At 39.0% G+C, this 27490-nt stretch overlaps 1 protein-coding gene across 2 annotated transcripts; it reads left to right on the top strand.

Annotated features, from left to right (window-relative positions):
- The first annotated feature begins 3546 nt into the window (after nucleotides 1–3546).
- Nucleotides 3547–27278, top strand: MED30 (mediator complex subunit 30). 2 transcript variants are annotated; one of them, XM_068983958.1, is made up of 4 exons: nucleotides 3547–3857; nucleotides 10779–10937; nucleotides 12861–12962; nucleotides 26890–27278. In XM_068983958.1, the coding sequence occupies exons 1-4, from the start codon at nucleotides 3681–3683 to the stop codon at nucleotides 26983–26985; spliced, it is 534 nt and encodes a 177-aa protein (XP_068840059.1). In that variant the 5' UTR covers nucleotides 3547–3680; the 3' UTR covers nucleotides 26986–27278. The 2 variants fall into 2 exon arrangements, with proteins under 2 accessions (XP_068840059.1, XP_068840060.1); XM_068983959.1 differs by lacking the exon at nucleotides 12861–12962.
- Nucleotides 27279–27490: the final 212 nt, after the last annotated feature.

Genomic DNA, 27490 nt, shown 5'->3' with positions numbered 1-27490 from the left:
ATTTATGTCTTCTTTAGAAAAATATCTATTGAGAGCCTCTGTCAAATTTTTAAATTAATTATTTGTCCTTTTGCTATTTAGTGGTATAAGTGCCTATATATTTTGGATATTAGCCCCTTATGTGAATATTATGGTTTGGGAAATATTTTCTCCCATTCCACAGGTTGCCTGTTTGTTTCATTGGCTATCATGCTGTTCAGATGGCTCCCTCTTTTAGACATAACTGCCAATAGCCTCACGTGTCACCCATGCTTCTAACCCACTGGCTATGACCCAGTAAAACAGCCTTGCCAACATGTAATGAAGACTGAGACATATATTCACCCTGATGTCTATTAAAATCAGATATTCTGTTGCAGAGGAAAAAGGCAGCATAGCTCCTGGACTGAACACATAGTTGCTGTCTCACTTCACCATTTTTTCTACATGATGTCAGGCAAGAATTTTCCACTTAATATTCCTATTATTTAAGTTAAGATACCTCCTTTTACAGCAGGATCTCACACTGTTCACCAAGAGCTCCTTTCTGAAATAACCTGTGTTTCCTGTGGCTTCCATGGTATGATATTATCTTGATTTTCCTTCAATCTCTCAGACTATTGTCAACTTTGTTATTATGGCCTTCTTTTCCTGTTTATGTCCCTTAGTATTCCTATTGCCTCTGTCCTGGGACAACTTTATTTCTAACTTCTCACTTTACCTATTTCTTCTCACTGTTACACATGTGAACACATTTATTGAATACTTATGCTTTGAACTATAAGTACTTTATATTCAGAATCTCACTTAATACTATCAACAATCCCAAAGGTTTCCCATCATGTGAAATGCTGAGCTGGATGAAGCACAAGCTGGACTCAAGATTGCCAGGAGAAATATCAATAATCTCAGATATGCAGATGACACCATCCTTATATTGTCACCTTGCTTATTTAACTCATATGCAGAGTACATCATGAGAAATGCTGGGCTGGAAGAAGCACAAGCTGGAATCAAGATTGCTGGGAGAAATATCAATAACCTCAGATATGCAGATGACACCACCCTTATGGCAGAAAGTGAAGAGGAACTAAAATGCCTCTTGATGAAAGTGAAAGAGGAGAGTTAAAAAGTTGACTTAAAGGTCAACATTCACAAAACGAAGATCATGGCATCTGGTCCCATCACTTCATGGGAAATAGATGGGGAAATAGTGGAAACAGTGTGAGACTTTATTTTTAGGGGCTCCAAAATCACTGCAGATGGTGATTGCAGCCATGAAATTAAAAGAGGCTTACTCCTTGGAAGGAAAGTTATGACCAACCTAGATAGCATATGGAAAAGCAGAGACATTACTTTGCCAAAAAAGGTCCGTCTAGTCAAGGCTATGGTTTTTCCAGTAGTCATGTATGGGTATGAGAGTTGGACTGTGAAGAAAGCTGAGCACTGAAGAATTGGTGCTTTTGAACTGTGGTGTTGGAGAAGACTCTTGAGAGTCCCTTGGACTGCAAGGAGATCCAACCAGTCCATTCTGAAGGAGATCAGCCCTGGGATTTCTTTGGAGGGAATGATGCTAAAGCTGAAACTCCAGTACTTTGGCCACCTCATGGGAAGAGTTGACTTATTGGAAAAGACTCTGATGCTGGGAGGGATTGGGGGCAGCACGTGAAGGGGACGACAGAGGACGAGATGGCTGGATGGCATCACTGACTCAATGGACGTGAGTCTGAGTGAACTCCGGGAGTTGGTGATGGACAGGGAGGCCTGGCGTGCTGCAATTCATGGGGTCACAAAGAGTCAGACACAACTGAGCAACTGAACTGAACTGAAAGAACTAAAAAACTTTATTGAAAGTGAAAAAGGAAAGTGAAAAAGTTGGCTTAAAACTCAACATCAACAAAAGGAAGATCATGGCATCTGGTCCCATCACTTCATGCAAATAGACGGGGAAACAATGGAAACAGTGACAGACTTTATTTTCTTGGGCTCCAAAATCACTGCAGATGGTGACTGCAGCCATGAAATTAAAAGACACTTGGTAATAAATAAATAAATAAATAAATAAAAGACACTTGGTCCTTGGAAGAAAAGCTATGAACAACTTGTGTGTGTGTGTGTGTGTTAGTCGCTCAGTTGTGTCTGACTCTTTGCGACCCTATAGATTGTAGCCCATCAGGCTCCTCTGTCCGTGGGGTTCTCCAGGCAAGAATACTGGAGTGGGTTGCCATTTCCTTCTCCAGGAGATCTTCCCGACCCAGGGATTGAACCCTGGTCTCCTGCATTACAGGTGGATGCTTTACCATCTGAGCTACTAGGGAAGCCCATGAACAACTTAGACAGTATATTAAAAAGCAGAGACATTACTTTGCCAACAAAGGTCCATCTAGTCAAAGCTATGGTTTTTCCAGTAGTTATGCATGGATGTGAGAGCTGGACTATAAAGAAAGCTGAGCACCAAAGAATTGATGCTTTTGAACTATGGTGCTGGAGAAGACTCTTGAAGAGTCTCTTGGACTGCAAGGAGATCCAACCATTCTGTCCTAAAGGACATCAGCCCTGAATATTTATTGGAAGGACTGATGCCTGAGCTAAAGCTCCAATACTGTGGCCACCTAACGCAAAGAACTGACTCACTGGAAAAGACCCTGATGCTGGGAAAGGTTGAAGGCAGGAGGAGAAGGAGACGACAGAGGATGAGATGGTTGGATGTCACCGACTGGATGGACATGAGTCTGAGCAAGCTCCAGAAGTTGGTGATGGACAGGAAAGTCTGGCCACAGTCCATGGGGTCTCAAAGAGTCGGACACGACTGAGAGACAACTGAACTGATGGTTACTCCCAGGCTTTACATGGACGCTGATGTGATTTGTCCAGTTTGGCAGTGCTAACTTTGAATATTAGTCCAGGATATCTGGTGTGTGTGAATAAAACAAGGAGAAGTCAGAAAGAAAACAGACTGAAAATTATATATAACATAGTGCCAAAGTGAGAAAAGGGAAGGAAGTGGAGGAATTGTGTGCCATGAGAGACAGAAGTGTTAATTTTATACTTTCCGTGATCAGGAAACCTTGTCAAATAAACGGACTTTTTAGCAGGAAACAACAACAGGTGGGAAATTAGTATCATGTCACAGTGAAGCTTGGAATATCAAAAACTCAAATTTCAGGTTTTCAGTTGCAAGTTGTTTGTGACGAAACACGTCGAACTACCCCCTCTGAGTCTGCCTTCTAGTTGTGAAAGGAAAGTAATACTACAAACTTCGTAGGCTCGTGACAAGGCAATAATCAGCAAGGAAATTAACGCGAATTCAGAGTTCTATTAAGAATTTTAGCCACTGGCTCAGACTGGGAAACGAACTGTGGGAAAGCCCACCTGCCTTCCACCCCGCACACCGCCCCCTCTGTCTGGAGTGCACCCGGTGATTGGCTGCTCAACACGTCCGACCCGACCCGCCCGCGCGTCCAGTCCAATCCCAGTCGTCCTTGAACCACAGGTTCCCAGGGACCAGCCGAGTGGGCGGGCCCTGTGACGTCTGACGGCGCGCCACGTCACCGTGGCGGAAGTGGCGGCTGCTGTTTTGAAATCAGACCGCCCGAGTCTCACAAGCTCCTGCTTACGCCGAGGCCTGAGGTCGAGCAGCGTTGGAGGACATCCCCGACACCTATCCTCCAGCCCTGCTGACCTGACGCCGCTGCCACGCCATGTCCACCCCTCCGTTGGCGGCGTCGGGGATGGCGCCCGGGCCCTTCGCCGGGCCCCAGGCCCAGCAGGCGGCCCGAGAGGTTAACACTGCATCGCTCTGCCGAATCGGGCAGGAGACGGTCCAAGACATCGTGTACCGCACCATGGAGATCTTCCAGCTCCTGAGGAACATGCAGGTGGGAAGGAGGACGGGCCCCGCTCCGGGGTGTGCTTGGAGAAAGCGAGGTGCTTCTGAGAGGGAAGGAGCAGCTGGTTTAATTGTTATCTGGGGTCCCTCGGCGTCGATGCGGCGGCCCTGGGCAATCCACGAGTATGGGGTCGCCCCCATTTACATTCAGAAGTGTTCCCCGATAAAGTGTCTGTCCCCAAGATGTGAAGGTGATGTTTTGCAGACCAGATTTCTGAAAAGGATGAAGCCGCATTTTCTAGATTCGACCAGGTTCTGTAGGCTCTAGGCGAACTCTTGTATCTTTCAAGGTAGAGGTGGGCCTCACTCCTCCACGCTCTTTGGGTTATTTTAATCTCATATTTTTCCACAGAATACTTTGTGATGGTTCAAGGAGTTGAATTCAGATTCTGCTAACCATTTTTGCTAAACAGCTTTATTTTGGTCTAACTGATTCCCAATACAATGCATTTATTCAAAGTTTTGACACGTGTACTTGTGAAACCAACGTCCGTCACCCCACAGTTCCCTCTGTGGAGAAGTGAGCACATTCTCGTGTCCCTTTTAAATCTTTACTTCTGGCTCTCCATCCACAGGCAGTCTCTCTTTTGCTTTCTGGCATCATAGCTAGTTGGCATTTTCTAGAGTTTCATACACATGAAATCATACACTATGATTGGTGGGGGGCGCGGATCTGGCTTCTTTCACTCAACAAATATCAATAGGTCATTCCTTTTCATTGCTGAACAGTATTCTATTGTATGAATATATCACAATTAGTGTATCTGTTGATGGCCATTTGGTTTGTATCCACTTTGGAGCTATTATAAATAATACTTCTGAGTGTTCAGCTACAAGTGTTTGTGTGAACATGTGTTTCATTTCTCTTGAGTAGGTAGATGCCTAGGCATGGAATTTCTGGGTTATGAGGGAAATGACTGATTACCATTTTAAGAAACTTTTCCAAAAGTTTCCTCGTCCTTGCCAGTAGTTGTTAGTGTCTTTCTTTTTCCTTTTTTTGGAATTGTATGTCTTTCTGTTTCATCAGTACTTTCTCCCAGCCTGTGGCATGTCTTTTTATTCTCTTCACATTGTCTTTTGAAGAACAGATATTTTAAATTTTGATGAAATCCAATTGATTGATTTGTCCTTTTACAGATTTTGGGTTTTGGTGCCATACCTAAGAAATCTTTCCCTAACCCAAAGATTTCTTATGTTTTCTTCTGAAGTTTTATAGTCTTAGGTTTTACATTTAGGTCTATGATCCACATGGAGTTACTTTCTTAAAATAATGATAGATATGGATCTGTCTTTTTTTTTTTTTTGCGTTTGGATATCATGTCATTCCAGCACCATTTTCCTATTTTACTAACCCATTTTTAAGGCTTATCTTACTGCTGTGTGATGTGGATATCATTCTTGTTTTATGGATGAGGATTCTATGGCTCTGAGAGGTGAAGTGACAGAGGTGATAGTCAGTGTAGGGTAAATTTGAAACCAGGTCCTCAGACTCTTAGAACTTTCAAACTCTTATTTCAGCTGGTACACTAAATAAGTGTTTAGTGGTGTTTTATTGCCTTTTAAAATAAAATGGTTGGGGTATTTTTCCTCTTGATTCTAGAAGTAGTACAACTGTACGGAAATATTTTAAGACCCTGTGAATAAGCCACTGTGAGATAAAAAAGGAATCCAAGAGGAGATATGAAATCTTTGGCAATTATTTTAAAAATTTACAGATTAAAATGTAAAATGATTAAAATACAAATTAAATGCTCTCTCAGAATTTAGCAATTATTTATTTTTAAGCTGCTGTATTGGACTAGTAGAACTAATAGCTAACATTTATCAAATACTTTCCTTAGTCAGGTACATTGTTATAATAACAGTTCTAAGAAGTATTTTTATCTCTATTTTACAATTAAGGAAACTGAGACTTAAAGAAAGTAGAATTTACTCAACATCATGTATGACTGGTAGCTTTTTCTACTAACCTCTTTATTATACTAACTTGCTATCAACAGTTTATACTATGAACAGAGAGCTAATACACATCCATGACTGACAGTGAAAGAACTGAACTCTCAAAAGATACTATCAATAACTAGATTACATGTGGACATATATTCAAAGCCAATTTGTAAGGACTACAATAACTATTTCTTTGTGCTTGTGAATTCTGTGTTTTAACTCACTAAGACCCTTTGGGTCATATCATAATTGGCTGTAAATTAAGCAACAGTGTGCTCTTTAATTTATAGAAAGCTGGGAGGGGAAGTGATACAAACAAGACTACATATAAACTATTTGTTAATACATTTTTAAGTTCAAATTTTTAAAATTATCTTCTATATTATTAATCCAGAAGCATGATGTGCCATAAATACCAACTTCTGAGGTTATTTCTGAGCATTGGTTTTAGAGAAGTCCTTCTTTTATTAGTTGTCCTTTAGCCTCTTGAGAATCTGATGGAAACTACAAACTCTTCTGAGAAGACTGCACATATAAAGAAACATTCTGAATAAAATTTCATGGGGCTAACAGATGTCTCCTTCCAAATCACTAGAACCTAGGTTGATTCCTTGCATGAAAAAGTATTGCTTTGGTTCTATTTGTTATGCTTTAAATCTTACCTTTTTAAAAAAAATATAAAATATATTCTGAATTCAGAAATGAAAAGGGACATTACAGTGAACATTCCTCCTCCTCTGCTACCTGTCTAACCTCTCTCCCCTGTTCATTTCAGTCACTCAGTCATGTCTGATTCTTTGCGACCCCATTGAATGCAGCACGCCAGGCTTCCCTGTCCATCACCAGTTCCCGGAGCTTGCTCAAACTCATGTGCATCCAGTCGGTGATGCCATCCAACCATCTCATCCTCTGTCATCCCCTTCTTCTCCCACCTTCAGTCTTTCCCAGCATCAGGGGAATGAGTGAGTCAGTTCTTCACATCAGGTGACCAAACTATTGGAGTTTCAGCTTCAGCATCAGTCCTTCCAATGAGTATTCAGGACTGATTTCCTTCAGGATGGACTGGTAGGATCTCCATGCAGATGATCCTTGGATCATGTTTATTCAGTTCAGTCCAGTCGCTCAGTCGTGTCCGACTCTTTGCGACCCCATGAATCGCAGCATGCCAGGCCTCCCTGTCCATCACCAACTCCCGGAGTTCACTCAGACTCGTGTCCATCGAGTCAGTGATGCCATCCAGCCATCTCATCCTCGGTCATCCCCTTCTCCTCCTGCCCCCAATCCCTCCCAGCATCAGAGTCTTTTCCAATGAGTCAACTCTTCGCATGAGGTGGCCAAAGTACTGGAGTTTCAGCTTAAGCATCATTCCCTCCAAAATATTCCCAGGGCTGATCTCCTTCAGAATGGACTGGTTGGATCTCCTTGTAGTCCAAGGGACTCTCAAGAGTCTTCTCCAACACCATAGTTCAAAACCATCAATTCTTTGGTGCTCAGCTTTTACATACAAAACATACTCTTACACATGTGTACTATATTAAATAGAGATAGAAATGTGAGTATCTTCTCAGTTCAGTTCAGTCACTCAGTTGTGTCCGACTCTTTGTGACCCCATGAATTGCAGCACACCAGGCCTCCCTGTCCATCACCAACTCCCGGAGTTCACTCAAACTCATGTCCATTGAGTCAGTGATGCCATCCAGCCATCTCATCCTCTGTCGTCCCCTTCTCCTGCTGCCCCCAATCCCTCCCATAATCAGAATCTTTTCCAATGAGTTAACTCTTCCCATGAGGTGACCAAAGTAATGGAGTTTCAGCTTTAGCATCAGTCCCTCCAATGAACACCCAGGACTGGTCTCCTTTAGAATGGACTGGTTGGATCTCCTCCCAGACCAAGCGACTCTCAAGAGTCTTCTCCAGCACCACAGTTCAAAAGCATCAATTCTTTGGCGCTCAGCTTTCTTCACAGTCCAACTCTCACATCCATACATGACCACTGGAAAAACCATAGCCTTGACTAGATGGACCTTTGTTGGCAAAGTAATGTCTCTGCTTTTCCATATGCTATCTAGGTTGATCATAACTTTCCTTCCAAGAAGTAAGCGTCTTTTAATTTCATGGCTGCAATCACCATCTGCAGTGATTTTGGAGCCCCAAAAAATAAAGTCTGACACTGCTTCCACTGTTTCCCCATCTACTTCCCATGAAGTGATGGGACCAGATGCCATGATCTTCGTTTTCTGAATGTTGAGCTTTAAGCCAGGCTTTTCACTCTCCTCTTTCACTTTCATCAAGGGGCTCTTAAGCTCCTCTTCACTTTGTCATAAAGGTGGTGTCATCTGCATATCTAAAGTTATTGATATCTCTCCCAGCAATCTTGATTCCAGCTTGTGCCTCTTCCAGCCCAGCACAAAACTCAGCAGTGGCTACAGGACAGGAAAAGGTCAGTTTTCATTCCAATCCCAAAGAAAGGCAATGGCAAAGAATGCTCACACTACCGCACAATTGCACTCGTCTCACAAGCTAGTAAAGTAATGCTCAAAATTCTCCAAGCCAGTCTTCAGCAATACGTGAAACGTGAACTTCTAAAGCTGGTTTTAGAAAAGACAGAGGACCCAGAGATCAAATTGCCAACATCCACTGGATCATCGAAAAAGCAAGAGAGTTCCAGAAAAACATCTATTTCTGCTTTATTGACTATGCCACAGCCTTTGACTGTGTGGATCACAATAAACTGTGGACAATTCTGAAAGAGATGGGAATACCAGACCACCTGACCTGCCTCTTGAGAAATCTGTATGCAGGTCAGGAAGCAACAGTTAGAACTGGACATGGAACAACAGACTGGTTCCAAATAGGAAAAGGCGTACATCAAGGCTGTATATTGTCACCCTGCTTATTTAACTTCTATGCAGAGTACATCATGAGTATCTTCTAGTCTTTATTAAATACAAAATATAGGCAAAGTGTGTAGTATCTACAATGTAGGTACAAAAAAATGTAGTACCATAATAGTACAAAAAAATGTAATACCATAATAAAGGTATAGCCTGCTTCTGTATGTAAAGTGTAATTATTATTTTCTTATTGTCACCCAAACAAGAAAGCAGTGACCCTTTGAAAATTTTTTCTTATTTTTTAATGTTTTGAAAGTTCATAAATTGAAAGATCATGAGAAATCCCACATAGTATTGTGGAGGGTGAACTCTCAGTGCTTTTGTCCTTTAAACTGTTTTCACTAATTGAGTCTTTGATACTTTAATCCTTTTCTTTGAGATATCATCTGCAGAATGTTTTAATGCTTGAAAACTTCCAAAAATCCTAATATTATAAAAAACTAATTTCAAAGAATTTTAAAAGATCCATCTCCTTCAGTTATAAACCATAACATTATAGGAAATTTAGAAATGAAATAAAAGAAGAAAATCAATTATTAAGCCTATCTTCCTATTACATCTTTTATGAACTATTACCTTTTAATAACTATATATATATATAACTACGTATATGCCTTTGGTCTTTTTTATCCCCCCTCCGTATTTATGGTTTTACCTACTTGGAACAATAGTGGCTCTTATTTTCTTCTCTGAACACTGTATCAGGCTTTTTTTGATTCCTACCTCAGCTGTTTAGAAAAGAGAAAAAGGATGAAGTGAGGTTTAGAAAAGACTGGATTGATCTTCTAGCTATTAGACATTAGTTGGACTTTTGATTTTAAGTCACTTTATAATCCCTACGATAAGTGTATGAATTAGTGATTTTAATGAAATTACCTTGTATACTAGAAACCATGGTACAAACTTTGTTAATTCTAGTTTTAGGATAATTTCACAGATCAAATTGTGGGAATAAAATATTGTAAAGATGTACACAGAGAGGAAGATTTTGTAAGTTTCAGCACTGCACAAAAAGTGCATTTAGTTGTAAGTAGTAGTCAGTTTTTCCATTTATGTGTGATTTTTGTCATTTCGGTATGTATTTTGGCTTCTTTTGGTAAAATTCCTGAATTAAAAATATGTAAGCATCCAAGACAGAGTTATGATCATAGCAGTTATTTGTAATAATTTATTAATAATTTTCAAGTACAGATTGATTTGTTACTATATATTGCCTGCTATTGATTTCTTTTTAAAGTAAAACTTTTGGTGACAGTTTTATGTTTTAATGCATGCCTGCTGCTGCTGCTGCCGCTAAGTCACTTCAATCGTGTCCGACTCTGTGCGACCTCATAGACAGCAGCCCACCAGGCTCACTTGTCCCTGGGATTCTCCAGGCAAGAACACTGGAGTGGGTTGCCATCTTCTCCAGTGCGTGAAAGTGAAGTTGCTCAGTCGTGTCCGACTCTTAGCAACCCCATGGACTGCAGCCCACCAAGCTCCTATGTCCATGGCATTTTCCAGGCAAGAGTACTGGAGTGGGGTGCCATTGCCTTCTCTAAATACATGCCTAGAGCATCTTAATTATAATAGTTAAGGTATCTTGAGATTGTTTTTACAACAATAGCAGCATACTCTTCTTTTTCTTCTACTGAAAAGTCCTATCTTCATTTTTTTCCTTTTCTTCTTCTTTTCCTTAAAATTGTATTTTGAGTTGTTTGAATTCAGCTCCTGGTTGAGTTCAGCACCTTGCTGCTTTTACATTATCTTAAGTGATATTAAAATTGTATATTCTTTTTAGTTATAATACAAAGCTGTGGTATAAATATAATCAAAAGTGAGAGGCAGAAAGCATTTCAGCTGATCAGAAAGGCTTATCACAAAGTCTTGTAGAACTGCTTGACAGTATGCTAAGGAGCTAATTAATAAATGAGCATGTATTACTGTTAAATTCTTAAAGTTGCACTTGATTCATTATCAGGAACAGCTGGCTTTTATGCATTGCTCAAAGACTGTTTCTGTTTGTTAGCTTTGCTTAAAGAAAATCTTGATTTTCATTACTTTATGTTTTGGGGTTTTTGTCCGAGAAGCTGCCAAATGGTGTCACTTACCATACTGGAACATACCAAGACCGGTTAGCAAAACTACAGGATCATCTTCGCCAACTTTCTATTCTCTTCAGGAAGCTGAGATTGGTCTATGATAAATGCAATGAAAACTGCGGAGGGATGGATCCCATTCCAGTAGAGGCAAGTTTTAGTGGTCGAGGGAGGGTGAATGTAAGAGGCTTAGGACGTTTGTAATTTTTTCCTTTTTTCTCTTCCATTTTCACAGTATTTCCAGATTTTGATCATACTGGTTTCACTTTTGACTAGAAAAGATGAAATTGTGAGATATATGTGTGTGTGTATATATATAGAACTGTCTTTTCATGTTGATAATTTCTTGCAGACTTTAGCATCCAGGCTGATAGTGAATTTTTGTTGTTGGGGGAGATTATCTGTGGCAGCTTCTATTATTGCTCTCCGTGTCTCATTTTAATTAAATCAGTGCATGATGTCTTAGCAGACATTTTAATAGTATTGTAAAATACTTTTACAGTGGTTTTCATGTAAGTTCTTTATGGATAAAGGTTATAACCATTTTTATCATTATTAAATTATCTTAGTAGAATCACTCTAGTTTTTAAATATATTTATTTAAGTTTAATCTTGGGTCATAGGTATATTTTAGTTAATCAGGTATACAGTTATTTTTATAGGTGGTCCTTTCCTGTTGACAAGTGATAATCTCTGCCAGCAGAGGTAGCTGATGGCAGGGAGTGGGGTTAAATGTTCTCTCACTCTATATAAAGAACAGTTTCATGTCATCAGTGCTTGCTTATTTGAGTGAGCAGTATATATGGGGTGAACAGGGAAAGAGTAAACTGCAATACAGCCTGAAAAAAAGTGGTCAGAGATGTGGAGGGTCAGAAATATGGTGGACTCTGACAGAGGCTGCAGAAAAGTCAAGGAAAATAAGGAATGAAAACTGTCCAGCAGATTTTACTAGAGGAAATTTGTTGGTATATTTGGTCGGAGCTTTGGTGGAAAGATAGCAACAGAAGTCAGATCACAGTGAGCTGAAGATTAAACAGAAAGTAAGGAACTGAAGCCAAAAAGTGGATATCCATCTTTCAAGAAGCTTAGACTAAAAACAAAAGAAGAAAGCAGTAGGTGGTAGGAGGGATAGAGTTTGGGTCCCCGCTTCCCACCCCTTCCAAATGGGAGAACTTGTTTAGATGAAAATGGAAGAAAACAGTCAGGTGAGGTCAGGGGAAATAAATAAGGAAGTCGGGAGGGCAGAGGAATCAGTGTACAGGAATGAAGACTGAATGTATTTGAGATGAAGGACCACTGTCTGCATTTGGAGAAAGGAAAGGAAGAATGTAGTTGTGGATGTAGGCAAATTTATTTTTGTCCCAAGAATTCACAGAAGTTTGGCCAGATTGATTACTGGTTATACTAGTTACTTACTGTGTCCTATTCCTGCATTGGTGATATAAGATGGAAGAGACAAGCCTCTGGTGACTCTGTAAGGGGTTTCATCAAACAAATGTCATCACAAATCTATACATATCTAATTATAATTCTGCTGGAAGTTTCATTGCTATATAAACTTTTTCTCTTACAAAAAAACTTTCTCCCAAATATAAGACATCTAGAAATCTACATAGACACTTTGATAACAAGTAAATCACAATTATATATGTCCATGAAGTTCCTTTCTTTCTAGTATAGATCAAGGAAGCCTATTCTAGCTGAATGGACATAAAGTACTTAAGGGTAGGACTTGTATCTTATTTGGCATTATTTTTGCAGTGTCTGCTCACCCAGTGTCTGCAAATTAAATATTTGCTGATTAACTGAGTAGGACATTACTTAATTACATGTGACAACTAATTTTGCTAAAAGGACAGTTTTGCAAAAGAAACCCAAAAAGCAAATGTACAGAACTTATTGAAATGATATATACTTCTAATGCTTTTATTTTAGGCCATCACTTGAATTAAAATGTATTTTTGTACTGTTAAAAGTGTAAAATTGATCTTAATTGGATGTATTATCTATGCCAGTATAATTGGAAATTGTGTGTCATATCTTTGACTTTTAACGTGTGTCTGTCACTCTCAGCAACTTATTCCATACGTAGAAGAAGATGGCTCAAAAGATGACCGGGCTGGCCCACCTCGTTTTGCTAGTGAAGAGAGGCGAGAAATTGCGGAAGTCAATAAAGTGAGTTGCTAGTGTGTATGTCTTACATTTCTGAATTATTGATAAAAATTAAAAGGGAGTCTATGTAACTCAAAAACATAATTTGGACCTGAAGTTGTTTCTGTGGCAAATTTAACCTACTTAGAGTAAAACCCCAAACTCAGAGGTAAACAGAAATGCCATCTAGTTAGTCAGAAGATCCCAGAATTCAGGCAATAAAGCTCTTAGAAAGGCCTCATAGGTGCTCTGTCACGACCCATTTACATTTTCTTCTCCAGGCAGAATTGTAGTGCTCTAGGATACAGCATATTTGGAGCAGCAAATGATAATACTTTACAAGTAGGAGATGTGACTGTCTCAACAGCTGAATAAGAAATTGAGAGTTATCAAGTTACCCCATCCCACCCTTCACCCTACAAAAGTTCCTAACTTGAATTTATTGCTGAGTACTTTCAGAAGTTCAGAAGAGAATGTTCAGATAGTTCTCTTGAAACACAGGGAAATAAGGGGTGTTGTCGGTCCATTCTGGGATAGAAGCATGGCTAACAAATAGCACACAAAATGAAACTACCAGTCTTGGTGCTTTACTTAAAAATAAGTGCCCCCACCTCCTGCCTCACTCCTGAAATTCTTAATGCTAGTTAATAGAATTCATCAGGACATTAATTAATCTACCACAGCCAAAGAGGGTTTTCTGAGGTAGAGGAGGATGACTTAGTTTACTTATATAAGGTCTGTAGGTCAAATTGAAAAAAATTGTTTTTCCTCAGATCTAGAAGACATTTGATAGACTTAAAATGTTGCTGACTCAAAGAATGCTTAAAATTATTAATGTGATAGTCTTAAAAAAAGAATGTTTAATCTCAGATATGTAGTCAACATTTTTCATAGAAATGAAATACAGAACTAGTCATATTGCTGCTGCTGCTGCTGCTTAGTTGCTTTAGTCGTGTCCGACTCTGTGTGACCCTATAGATGGCAGCCCACCAGGCTCCCCCATCCATGGGACTCTCCAGGCAAGAATACTGGAGTGGGTTGCCATTTCCTTATTCAAAGCATTCATGCATGCTGAGTTGCTTCAGCTGTGTCTGACTCTGTGCTACCCCATGGACAGCAGCCCACCAGGCTCCTCTGTCCATGGGATTCTCCAGGCAAGAATACTGGAGTGGGTTGCCATTTCCTTCTCCAGTCATATTAAAAACAGGCAGAAAATAAGATGCCTTATACTACTGTGTTTGATGCTGTTTTAGAAATTATAGCCAGTGAAACAACCTTTATGAAGCAAAAGTTATTATATACAAATTTGTTAAGTTTGTTCAGGTAGTACATAACATTATAGCTTAAACTTCTGAAGCTCAAAGCAGCTCACTGATTAACAAGTAGAGGCAGTAAATATTTGATAAAAGAGCTTAAAGATTTATACCATTTTCCTATAATGTTATAAACCAGTTAGATTATAAGATCCTATTCACAGTTGCAACAACAAATATTAAGTAGTTAGGATTTCCATAATATATGAGACTAAACTTAATATATATAAAAGGATTATTTTTTGGTAAAACTTTTTATGTTATATTGGAGTATAGCTGATTAACAATGTTATGATAATTTCAGGTGAACAGCAAAGGGACTCAGCCATACTTACATATGTATCCATTCTCCCCCAAACTGCCCTCCCATTCTGGCTGCCACATACCATTGAGCAGAATTCCATGTGCTGTACAGTAGGTCCTTTTTGTTATCCATTTTAAATATAGAAGTGTATACATGTCCAACACAAACTCCCTAACTGTCCCTTCCCAAGAAAAATCCCAAATAAAGAACCTAACCTTACACCTAAAATGACTAGAGAAAGATCAGATAAAACCTAATGTTAGTAGAAAGAAAGAAACCATAAAGATCACAGCAGAAATAAATGAAATAGAGACAAAGAAAACAATTGCAAAGATGAATGAAACTAAAAGCTGGTACTTTGAAAAGATAAACAGAATTCATAAACCCCTAGCCAGACTCATAAAGAAATTTTGAACAGTTGAAAAAACACATGACATTCTTACATGGGCAATAACTACTCTAAAAATGCCAGTCTTGATTATTTCATAGTTTTTTATTTATTTTTTAATTCAAAGATAATTGCTTTACAGAATAGTGTCAGTAACACTCTATAAGTACAAATGTGAATTCTCTTGAAATTGCACAGAATAGTAAGATCTTAGTGCAATACCAATCAAAAAACAAATAAAAAAATTGGAACTTTTTTCCTTGAGAGCATACTCAAATACATATAATAAAAAAAATTCCAGTAAGAGTAATAAAATGAACAGACTCTTTGCTTCAAAAATTAAAATGTTAGATGAAGCATATTATAAAAACAATAATTAAGTGTAAAATACTGGCATAAGAACAGACAGATTCAATTCAGTTCAGTCGTTCAGTTGTGTCTGACTCTGTGACCCTGTGAACTTCAGCATGCCAGGCCTCCCTGTCCATCACTCAAACTCATATCCATTGAGTCGGTGATGCCATCCAACCATCTCATCTTCTGTCATCCCCTTCTCCTTCCACCTTCAATCTTTTCCAGCATCAGGGTCTTTCCCAATGATTCAATTCTTCACATCAGGTGGCCAAAGTATTGGAAGTTTCAGCTTCAACATGGGTCCTTCCAATGAATATTCAGGGCTGATTTCCTTTAGAATGGACTGGTTGGATCTCCTTGCAGTCCAAGGGACTCTCAAGAGTCTTCTCCAACACCACAGTTCAAAAGCATCAATTCTTTGGCACTCAGCTTTCTTTATATTCCAAGTCTCACATCCATCGGAATGAAAACTGACATTTTCCAGTCCTGTGGCCACTGCTGAGTTTTCCAAATTTGCTGGCATATTGAGTGCAGCACTTTCACAGCATCATCTTTCAGGATTTGAAATAGCTCAACTGGAATTCCATCACCTCCACTACCTCTGTTCGTAGTGATGCGTCCTAAGGCCCACTTGACTTCGCATTCCAGGATGTCTGGCTCTAGGTGGGTGATCACACCATCATGGTTATCTGGGTCGTGAAGATCTCTTTTGTATGGTTCTTCTGTGTATTCTTGCAACTTTTTCTTAATATCTTCTGCTTCTGTTAGGTCCATACCATTTATATCCTTTATTGAGTGCATCTCTGCATGAAATGTACCTTTGGTATCTCTAATTCTTGAAGGGATCACTAGTCTTTCCCATTCTATTGTTTTCCTCCATTTCTTTGCATTGATCACTGAGGAAGGCTTTCTTATCTCTCTTTGGTATTCTTTGGAACTCTGTATTCAAATGGGTATATCTTTCCTTGTCTCCTTTGCTTTTCATTTCTCTTCTTTTCATAGCTATTTGTAAGGCCTCCTCAGACAACCATTTTGCTTTTTTGCATTTCCTTTTCTTGGGGATGGTCTTGATCCCTTTCTCCTGTACAGTGTCACGAACCTCCATCCATAGTTCAGAAAGAATGAACAGATGGAGCCAAAGCAAAAACACCATCCAGTTGTAGATGTGAATGGTGATAGAAGCAAAGTCCAGTGCTATAAAGAGCAATATTGCATAGGAACTTGGAATGTTAGGTCCATGAATCAAGGCAAATTGGAAGTGGTCAAACAGGAAATGGCAAGAGTGAATATCAACATTTTAGGAATCAGGAAACTAAAATGGACTGGACTGGGTGAATTTAACTCAGATGACCATTATATCTACTACTGTGGGCAAGAATCCCTTAGAAGAAATGGAGTAGCCATCATAGTCAACAGGAGTCCAAAATGCAATACTTGGATGCAGTCTCAACAACAACAGAATGATCTCTGTTCATTTCCAAGGCAAACCATTTAATATCACAGTAAACCAAGTCTATTCCCCAGCCAATAATGCTGAAGAAGCTGAAGTTGAATGGTTCTATGAAGACCTACAAGACCTTCTAGAACTAACACCCAAAAAATATGTCCTTTTCATTATAGGGGACTGGAATACAAAAGTAGGAAGTCAAGAAATACTTGGAGTAACAGGCAAATTTGGCCTTGGAGTACAGAACAAAGTAGGGCAAAGGCTAATAGAGTTTTGCCAAGAGAACACACCAGTCATAGCAAACACCCTCTTCCAACAACACAAGAGAAGACTCTACACATGGACATCACCAGATGGTCAATACTGAAATCAGATTGATTACATTCTTTGAAGCCAAAGGTGTAGAAGCTCTATACAGTCAGCAAAAACAAGACCAGGAGCTGACTGGCTCAGATCTTGAACTCCTTATTGCCAAATTCAGACTTAAATTGAAGAAAGTAGGGAAAACCACTAGACCATTCAGGTATGACCTAAATCAAATCCCTTACAATTATACAGACAGATTAGTGAAATAATACTCAGAAAACTTGTCTTACTATTATATTAATATATGAGAATTTAACATGACATAAGAGGGATTATGTGGAAAATTAGTTTTTAAAAATAGACACTTTGGGGGAAATTTAGCTAGTTTTTACATTACACCATGTGTCAAAATGAATTTCAGAGTTGAAAATAAGACTTGTAAAACAAAATATTAGAAAACTAAAAGAAAAAAATATATATATAAACTCAGAAAAAAAAAGATTTTTCTAAAATAACATTTAAGAAAATTTTATGAGGTGGACTATACATTAAGAGTATTTTCAGCAAATTTAACAGTAATAAGCATAAAGAATTTACAGTAGAGATTAGGAGGGGAAACTTTTAAGTTAAATCTTGAAGAGTAAGTGGTATTTCGTAGTCCAGAGAGATGAGACATCCATATATTAAGAAGTGTTATATGTTTCTGTTGATAATCTTATGTATTAATTCACAATGGATGTGTTCTATTATTTTTCTCTGTAGTAAGGATGTTATGAAATGTATAGGTAAATAAAACACCATTGTGATGATAACTTTGATTTCAGAATGCTACATGTGACTTAAATATAGTTTGTTCTCTAACCTAGAAGATATTATGATATTTTGGTGGGGCAGGGAAGAAAAGCTTCAGAATGAGATCATTTCTCTAAAGATAAGTTTCATTTCACTTCCTGTTTCTCTAAGTTTCTCCCTTTTTCTAATATGATTTTGAAATAGCCTATTCTGTGGAGGAGTCTGGTGGGGTACAGTCCATGGGGCCGCAAAGAGTCAGACACGACTGAGCGACTTCACTTTCACTTTCTTTTCAAATAATCAGAATATAGTAATTCCTTGACAGTGTGTAATCAAAACATTCTTACTAGCTAGAATTTTGTGAATTTTAAGATAAGGATATAATTGATACAAAGCATTTGATATGTGAAAGTATTTCTCCATATGAAGATGTAGGTCTCTTTATGGTCTCTGTCTGGGACCCACCTACCTCTTTCCTTCCCCCAATTCTTTCAGTGGGGTTATGTCATAATTGGGATTCAGTAAATATTCTGTGTTCATATTATTATGGCACATAGATACTGTTTATTGCTAAACCACGTAGGAAACCAGAGTTATATTTCCTTGAACATTTTTTTGTTTTCCTAGACTTAATATGTTACAACCTCACCAGAGCCATGACAGGCTCAGAGAGGTGCACTAGGCCAAAAATAATCCCTGAGTCATGCTTCTGGGGCTTCCGGGGATGGTAACTCTGGCCAATCAGAGAGCTGGTAACTCTGGCCAATCAGAGAGCTGGTAACTCTGGCCAATCAGAGAGATGATAACTCTGGCCAATCAGAGGGATGATGACTGGCCACTCAGTAAATACGAGGAACCCCCTGCAGCCAATCAACCCTTGCCAACTCGCTGCCTTTGTTCTAAACTCGAGCTAGCAAGGAACCCCTTTTTGCCTTTGCATTGCTGTGGATGTCTTATTCTCTCAGTTTTGGGGACTCGGACCCTGGGCATAACAAATAGTTCTGTAATTTTGAAAAATTTTGATTAGTTCTTTATGCATCTATGGGAGCAGCTCAGTACTGTTTCCCAACTTTCCAGCATCAAATTATCAGATGACTTATAGGTTTGTTCTCCCCATTCCAGCCTGCCCCCAGAATCCTCTGTCTTGCTGGGACGATCTTACTAGGTCTGAATTGAATGCTCACTAAGCCTGGTATTCAACTACTGTCCTGGGGCCTTGCCTTCACCTCTTCAGTTAAGTTTACTCTCTCCTCAGCCTCCCATCTTCCTCTTTCTTGGTTTATTTCCTCCCTTGTTTGTAAGGTTCATACATCAGTGGCTTCTTCAGGAGAAATGTAGGGAAGGGAATGGCAAACCACTTCAGTATTCTTGCCTTGAGAACCCCATGAACAGTATGAAAAGGCAAAATGATAGGATACTGAAAGAGGAACTCTCCAGGTCGGTAGGTGCCCAGTATGCTACTGGAGATCAGTGGAGAAATAACTCCAGAAAGCATGAAGGGATGGAGCCAAAGCAAAAACAAAAACCAGTTGTGGATGTGACTGGTGATAGAAGCAAGATCCAATGCTGTAAAGAGCAATATTGCATAGGAACCTGGAATATTAGGTCCATGAATCAAGGCAAATTAGAAGTGGTCAAACAGGAGATGGCAAGAGTGAACGTCAACATTCTAGGAATCAGCAAACGAAAATGGACTGGAATGGGTGAATTTAACTCAGATGACCATTATGTCTACTACTATGGGCAAGAATCCCTTAAAAGAAATGGAGTAGCCATCATGGTCAACAAGAGAGTCCAAAATGCAGTACCTGGATGCAATCTTAAAAATGAGAGAATGATCTCTGTTTGTTTCCAAGGCAAAGCATTCAATATCATGGTAATCCAAGTGTATGCCCCAACCAGTAACACTGAAGAAGCTGAAGTTGAACGGTTCTATGAAGACCTACAAGACCTTCTAGAACTAACACCCAAAAAAGATGTCCTTTTCGTTTTAGGGGACTGGAATGCAAAAGTATAGGAAGTCAAGAAACATGTGGAGTAACAGGAAAATTTGGCCTTGGAATACGGAATGAAGCAGGGCAGACTTCCCTGATGGTTCGGACGGTAAAGTGTCTGTCTACAGTGCAGGAGACCCAGGTTCGATCCCTGGGTGGGGAAGATCCCCTGGAGAAGGAAATGGCAATCCACTCCAGTAATACTGCCTGGAAAATCCCATGGACAGAGGAGCCTGGTAGGCTACAGTCCATGGGGTCGCAAAGAGTCGGATACGACTGAGCGACTTCACTTCAAAGACTAATAGAGTTTTGGCAAGAGAACGCACTGGTCATAGCAACACCCTCTTCCAACAACACAAGAGAAGAATTTACACGTGGACATCACCAGATGGTTAACACCGAAATCAGATTGATTATATTCTTTGCAGCCAAAGATGGAGAAGCTCTATACAGTCAGCAAAAACAAGACTGGGAGCAGACTGTGGCTCAGATCATGAACTCCTTACTGCCAAATTCAGACTTAAATTGAAGAAAGTAGGGAAAACAACTACACCATTCAGGTATGACCTAAATCAAATCCCTTATGATTATACAGTGGATTGAAAAATAGATTTAAGGGACTAGATCTGATAGATAGAGTGCCTGATGAACTATGGACGGAGGTTCCTGACATTGTACAGGAGACGGATCAAGATCATCCCCATGGAAAAGAAATGTAAAAAATGAAAATGGCTGCCTGGGGAGGGCTTACAAAAGAGGAGAAGCAAAAAGTAAAGGAGAAAAGGAAAGATATAAGCATCTGAATGCAGAGTTTCACAGAATGGCAAGGAGAGATAAGAAAGCCTTCCTCAGCGATCAATGCAAAGAAATAGAGGAAAACAACAGAATGGGAAAGACTAGAGACCTCTTCAAGAAAATTAGAGATACCAAGGGAACATTGCATGCAAAGACACGCTCAATAAAGGACAGAAATGGTATGGACCTAACAGAAGCAGAAGATATTAAGAACAGGTGGCAAGAATACCCAGAAGAACTGTACAAAAAAGATCTTCAGGACCTGGGTAATCACGATGGTGTGATCACTCACCTAGAGCCAGACATCCTGGAATGTGAAGTCAAGTGGGCCTTAGAAAGCATCACTACGAACAAAGCTAGTGGAGGTGATGGAATTCCAGTTGAGCTATTTCAAATCCTGAAAGATGATGCTGTGAAAGTGCTGCCTTCAATATGCCAGCAAATGGCCACTGGACTGGAAAAGGTCAGTTTTCATTCAATCCCAAAGAAAGGCAATGGAAAAGAATGCTCAAACTACCAGACAGTTACACTCATCTCACACGCTAGTAAAGTAATGCTCAAAATTCTCCAAGCCAGGCTTCAGCAATATGTGAACCGTGAACTCCCTGATGTTCAAGCTGGTTTTAGAAAAGGCAGAGGACCGAGAGATCAAATTGCCAACATCTGCTGGATCATGGAAAAAGCAAGAGAGTTCCAGAAAAACATCTATTTCTGCTTTATTGACTATGCCAAAGCCTTTGACTGTGTGGATCACAATAAACTGTGGACAATTCTGAAAGAGATGGGAATACCAGACCACCTGACCTGCCTCTTAAGAAATCTATATGCAGGTCAGGAAGCAATAGTTAGAACTGGACATGGAACAGCAGACTGGTTCCAAATAGGAAAAGGAGTGCGTCAAGGCTGTATATTGTCACCCTGCTTATTTAACTTCTATGCAGAGTGCATCATGAAAAACGCTGGGCTGGAAGAAGCACAAGCTGGAATCAAGATTGCTGGGAGAAATATCAATAACCTCAGATATGCAGATGACAGCACCCTTATGGCAGAAAGTGAAGAGGAACTAAAAGGCCTCTTGATGAAAGTGAAAGAGAAGAGTGAAAATGTTGGCCTAAAGCTCAGCATTCAGGAAACGAAGATCATGGCATCTGGTCCCATCACTTCATGGGAAATAGATGGGGAAACAGTGGAAACAGTGTCAGACTTTATTTTGGGGGGCTCCAAAATCACTGCAGATGGTGACTGCAGCCATGAAATTAAAAGAGGCTTCTTGGAAGAAAAGTTATGACCAACCTAGATAGCATATTCAAAAGCAGAGACATTACTTTGCCAACTAAGGTCCATCTAGTCAAGGCTATGGTTTTTCCAGTAGTCATGTATGGATGTGAGAGTTGGACTGTGAAGAAAGCTGAGCGTGGAATAATTGCTGCTTTTGAACTGTGGTGTTGGAGAAGACTCTTGAGAGTCCCTTGAACTGCAAGGAGATCCAGCCAGTCCATTCTAAAGGAGATCTGGGTGTTCTTTGGAAGGACTGCTGCTAAAGCTGAAACTCCAGTACTTTGGCCACCTCATGGGAAGAGTTGACTCATTGGAAAAGACTGTGATGCTGGGAGGGATTGGGGGCAGGAGGAGAAGGGGACGACAGAGGATGAGATGGCTGGATGGCATCACTGACTCGATGGACATGAGTTTGAGTGAACTCTGGGAGTTGGTGATAGACAGGGAGGCCTGGCGTGCTGCAATTTATGGGGTCGCAGAGTCGGACACGACTGAGCGACTGAACCGAACTGAAGATTTTAGTCTTTCTGTATCTGTCCAGTTGATTGTTTTGCTGCATATAAAATTATATGTTGTAAATTAATTTCCCTCGGAAATTAGAACTGTTCTTCCATAATCTTCTCATATGGCATTTGGTAGATTTTTAAAAGTCTAGTTATAAATATTTTTAGGCTTCGTGAGACATGGTGATCCTTGTTCTGATGTAAAAACCATCCTCAGTTCACAGGCCTTAGAAAAACAGGTCACGTGCCATAGTTTGTCAACCCCTGTCTATTATGTTTTGTTGTCTTTGTAGATGGAGGATCAAAGATCTGTGGAGCATTGGATGCTTAAACATGAGCCATTTCTATTTGGGAGTGAAGCACTAAGACACTAATCATAGGCTTTGTGAATTGGCTTTCATCATAGCAAGATTGGAAACAAGCTGGCTTTTTTCTTTGGGGGAACCCCAAGGATCATTTGCTGAGATTTTTTTCTTTAGGGCTGTTCAGAATCTTCCAGTGTCCTACATAGAGGGATAGTCTCCTGTCTTCTTGCCTTCTGTGCTGGTGGCACTGAATCCCAGAATCCCCAGCTATTTGGTTCATAAGAAACAAACCTGGTTCCCTCAAAGGGGGAGTGGGTACGGAACTCTGGAGAGGGGACCTAGTCCCGTGTTGATGAGAAGTAGGAATGAGCAGCCTAGGCTCTCGCTTGTGTCTATAGCTCTTCCCCTCCAGCCTTCGTCCCCAGGCCTCACAGCAGACTTTGCGGTGGCACTTGCCTCCAGTTCTCCATGGAGGATCAGCCATTCTCAGTGGCATCCTTCTGGGTGGTACAGTGGTTTCCTCCCATGTCATTTCCCATTCCTCTCATTTATTATTCCCCTTCTATGCCCCACCTTAACATGTACCACCTGGTATCTACTATTGTCTCCTTTCTGATCATTTTTCTCCATGGGAATTTATAGCCTTTTCATTCCCCTCCTGCCATTTTATTAGGGTATGAGAAAAAAAAAGAAACATGTGTTTAGTCCACAGTGTGTATCTGCAGTAAGTTTATTTCAATACACAAAATAGTATTTCTGAAGGTTTATTTAGTTTTGGAATAAAAACCCATATTTTAAATTCTGTTCCCATTTCTACTTCAGGCATTTGAGAACACTTTTTGATTTTGATTAAACCATTTGAATCTGTTGAATTTGCTGTTGTATGTGCTTCTGGCTTTGGGGTAAAACTTGTTTCATTTAACATGGTATTGAACTGAAGATTATTACAAAAAGGAAAGAATCCATTAAATGTTTTAAATTAAACAGATTTAAAGCTTAGCCCTGTATTTCCATTGGAAAAAAAATGTAAAGAAAATTTAGAGAGAAAGTATCTTCTCTTGAGTGGCGGGAGAAGTATTCATTTGATTGGCCTCATAGCTCTCTCTTACTCCTGGAAATTGTCAGTCTAATTTGAGGAAAGACTGAAGAACTAAGTGATAAACAGAGACATATATATATATATATATTTTTTTTTTTTTTTAAGGGGAGAGGCCTAATATTTGGTTAACTCAAATTCAAATTCCCCTTAAAAAGGCAAAAGAGAATAAAGTTAACAGCTAAAAACCAAAGTGGATTTTTTGACCCAAAAAGGTTTTTAACTTATTCCTTAAATAAAGCATCATAAATGTGAATTAAACATAATACATATCCTATTAACCAAGTTATCTTATGTATAATTAGTGCTACTAATTATTTTTTCCTTTCCTCTACTTCTTCAAATTTTGTACCTCCCTTCTGGAATATAAGATTAAAATATAATTGAAAAATTATAAAACACTGAGTAAACTCATGATCAATTGATATATTTTTCTGCCTTAATGGCACACATACCTGAGTGTTTCTGTGAAAAATGTTTATTTTAAATAACCACCTTCAGATGGTAAAATGTTGGTCTAATCTAATTATGGGCTTCCCTGGTGGCTTGGTGGTAAAGAATCTGCCTGCCAGTGTAGGATATGTGGGTTCAGTCCCTGGGTCGAGAAGATCCCCTGGAGAAGGAAATGGCAACCCGCTCTAGTATTCTTGCCTAGGGAATCCTATGGACAGGCTGTAGTCCATGGAGTCACAAAAGAGTCAGACAGGACTGAGCGACTAAACAACAATTTAATTACATAATTACACAGATGCTATTAAAAGTCAAAATTAATTGGTTTGATTTTACAACCACAGCTGCCCCTTGACCAACACAGGTTTGGATAGTGCAGGTCCACTTACATGCAGATTTTTTTCAGTAAAATACTCAGTACTACACAATCTGCAGCTGACTGAATCTGCAGATGCAGAACCATGGACACAGAGGACAGACTGCTTTGATCAATTGTCACAGCCTTTGGATGAATATTAAATTACATAGTATTACTTAGCATAAACATTTTTTTCAGTACTCTACTTACACATTCACCTGTTAATGTAACAAATTAGGCACAGCTGATGGATTTTGATAATAGCAGCTGTCAACCTCTGTTAAAATCAATCAGTGGCAAGATTGTATATATTAAATCCTGTATCATGTCATGAAAATTTATTTACAGTTTAACCACTAATAAGCATAGCTGTCAGCTTTGGTGTTGATATTTTCATGATGTGTTTTGGCCCCAGGTATTTTTTAGTTGCATGCTAATTTTTTAAAATTTAAAACTTAGTGCTCTCTTTGAGACAAACTATCCTAATGCCTTATAATATGGCATTCTTTACATTAAAAATTTTTACTGTTCCCTAAAGTTGAGTATTACCTTGAAAATATCCTACCTTTTTTTAGTTCTCTTTATTTTTTGAGTTAATGAAGCTAAATTTTTTAATATCAGAATTTATATTTCCAAGTGAGTATTCTTGAAAGTAGCATTTATTCCATTGATGAAACCATTGTGGGAGCCACCTGTAACCTCTGTTTTGATACTGATTTGAAAGTCTCTTTTTAACCACTCATTAATATAATTTTATTACTTCCAGTTCCTGCTTAATGAATACTGAAAGTGTGATCACTAAGCTTCTGTCACCAAACTTGGCCTTTCAAGAAGCTGAATACCAAGAGGAATTTCTTCCTCCTCCCTTTTGGCTCCTTTCCTCCTGTTCCCTCTCTGACTCTAGATAGAATATGAACAATTTATGTAATCTCAGTTTGCTCTTTAATAAATCAAAATTAACATTTCTAGGTCTCCTTAAATGAACATGATTATGTATGACTTGATCTAGAGGTATTTTAATGTAGTGTCTTTAAAATTATCTAACTAAATGTATTACTTCCAAATGTAATATTTCCAAGAGGTCACTTAAGAGTGATGATTATTATAACAACTAGTGAACACTTTGAAATTCTCTATTTTGATCTTGTTTTATCTACACAGACATTTACTACATACGATTTGAAGGAAAGATGCTTAATAAGAAGTTGATAAACTGTGGCCTGTTAGAGAGCCAGATCTGGAGATAACAGACACATTCCATGTGCATTCAGGGCATCCAGGAAATCTCAGTTATGAAGAAGATTCTATCAGGGCTGTGGCATCCTGTCTTCAGTTTTCAGAATTAGAAGTAGATTGCACTTCAGAGAAATTAGTGACTTCTGCCATGTTTGAAAGATCAATTGCATTTTTATTATACTTTATATTCTCTATTGACAGTTTATGTTCTGTGCCTACCAGTAACATTTGTTGGATGCTTACGTCTACCCACTCCAGTATTCTTGCGTGGAGAATCACATGGACAGAGGAGCCTGGCAGGCTGTTGTCTATGGGGTCTCAAAGAGTCCGACACAACTGAGCAACTGACACTTTGACTTTTCACTCACTTTCACTTACTCGTATGCTAGGCTCACTGCTAACACTTGATGTGAATCAGATCTTTTACTCTCCATAACAACCCTTATGAAATAGGTTCAGTTATTATCCCCATTTTTCTGTTGTGGAAGCTGACGCACGGAGAGATTAAGTAATGTTTACTTAGTGAAGGAGCTGAGCGTAAACCCAGAGAACCCAGGCTTTTAGGGCTTATATTCTTAACCATTAAGCTACACTGCCTTGTGGAAACCTATATGCTTAGGTTTTGTAATTGAACATTTAGCTTATTTTCTTTAGTGGTTCAAATGGAGGAGGAAAAGGAGGTAGGGGGCTGGAGCCATAGGCTCTGTTGGCTGAATTAGAATTTATTATGCCTTTCACTGGATGTTTGCAGCCAGAAAAGTATTGAGACCTTCTGCCTTATAGTCCCTCAGTCGTGTCCAACTCTTTGGGACCCCATGGACTGTAGCCCACCAGGCTCCTCTGTCCATGGAATTTTCCAGGCAAGAATACTGGAGTGGGTTGCCGTTTCCTACTCCTCCTCTGCCTTAAGGAAGTGTTTAGCTTAATTTCTGTCTGGTTCATTAGAGTTCTGACTTAATGACATTTTAATCTTATATCTTCATGGTCTGTATTTCATGAAACATTTTTTGATAAATTCTTTTGTTTCTGCAGAAACTCAAACAGAAGAATCAACAGCTGAAGCAAATTATGGATCAATTACGAAATCTCATCTGGGATATAAATGCCATGTTAGCAATGAGGAACTAAACTGATATTTAAATTTCCGGCTTTACACATGTTATACCGTTTTTTTTCCCCTCAAGTATTTTTTCCCTTTGAAGAAGATTATTTATCAGCTTTCAGTCTAGTCACTAGAATTAAAGTTTCTATTTTTTACACTGTGGTTTTACAGTAAAGTATTCACTGGTGGTTTTTTAAAAAGCTATTGATTCTGTGAAAGACTATTGTAATACATTTTGATGAGATTTGTTTTTGGTTACTCTTCATGAATTGAATAATTGTTTTTTAAAAGCAAAAATAATTAACTTTTGTAAATAAATTTCTAAATTTGATCACTGATTGTTTTGTTCATTTCATTACCTGTTTAGGAGAAAATTAAAGGTTTAAACATTCTTGCAGATGAAAATATCAAGTTCAGTCCATCTGTGGTACAAATTAAACATTAAAGTTACCATTTGAGCTCAATTTAAAAATTTTAGTTTGAGTCCCAATAAAGTCCCTTGGACTGGCAAGGAGATCCAACCAGTCCATC

The sequence above is a fragment of the Capricornis sumatraensis genome, chromosome 11 (genome assembly GCF_032405125.1).
Source record: "Capricornis sumatraensis isolate serow.1 chromosome 11, serow.2, whole genome shotgun sequence".
NCBI lineage: Eukaryota > Metazoa > Chordata > Mammalia > Artiodactyla > Bovidae > Capricornis > Capricornis sumatraensis.
The sequence above is the reverse complement of the archived record's forward strand: the minus strand, read 5'-3'. Positions and strand labels throughout refer to the sequence as shown.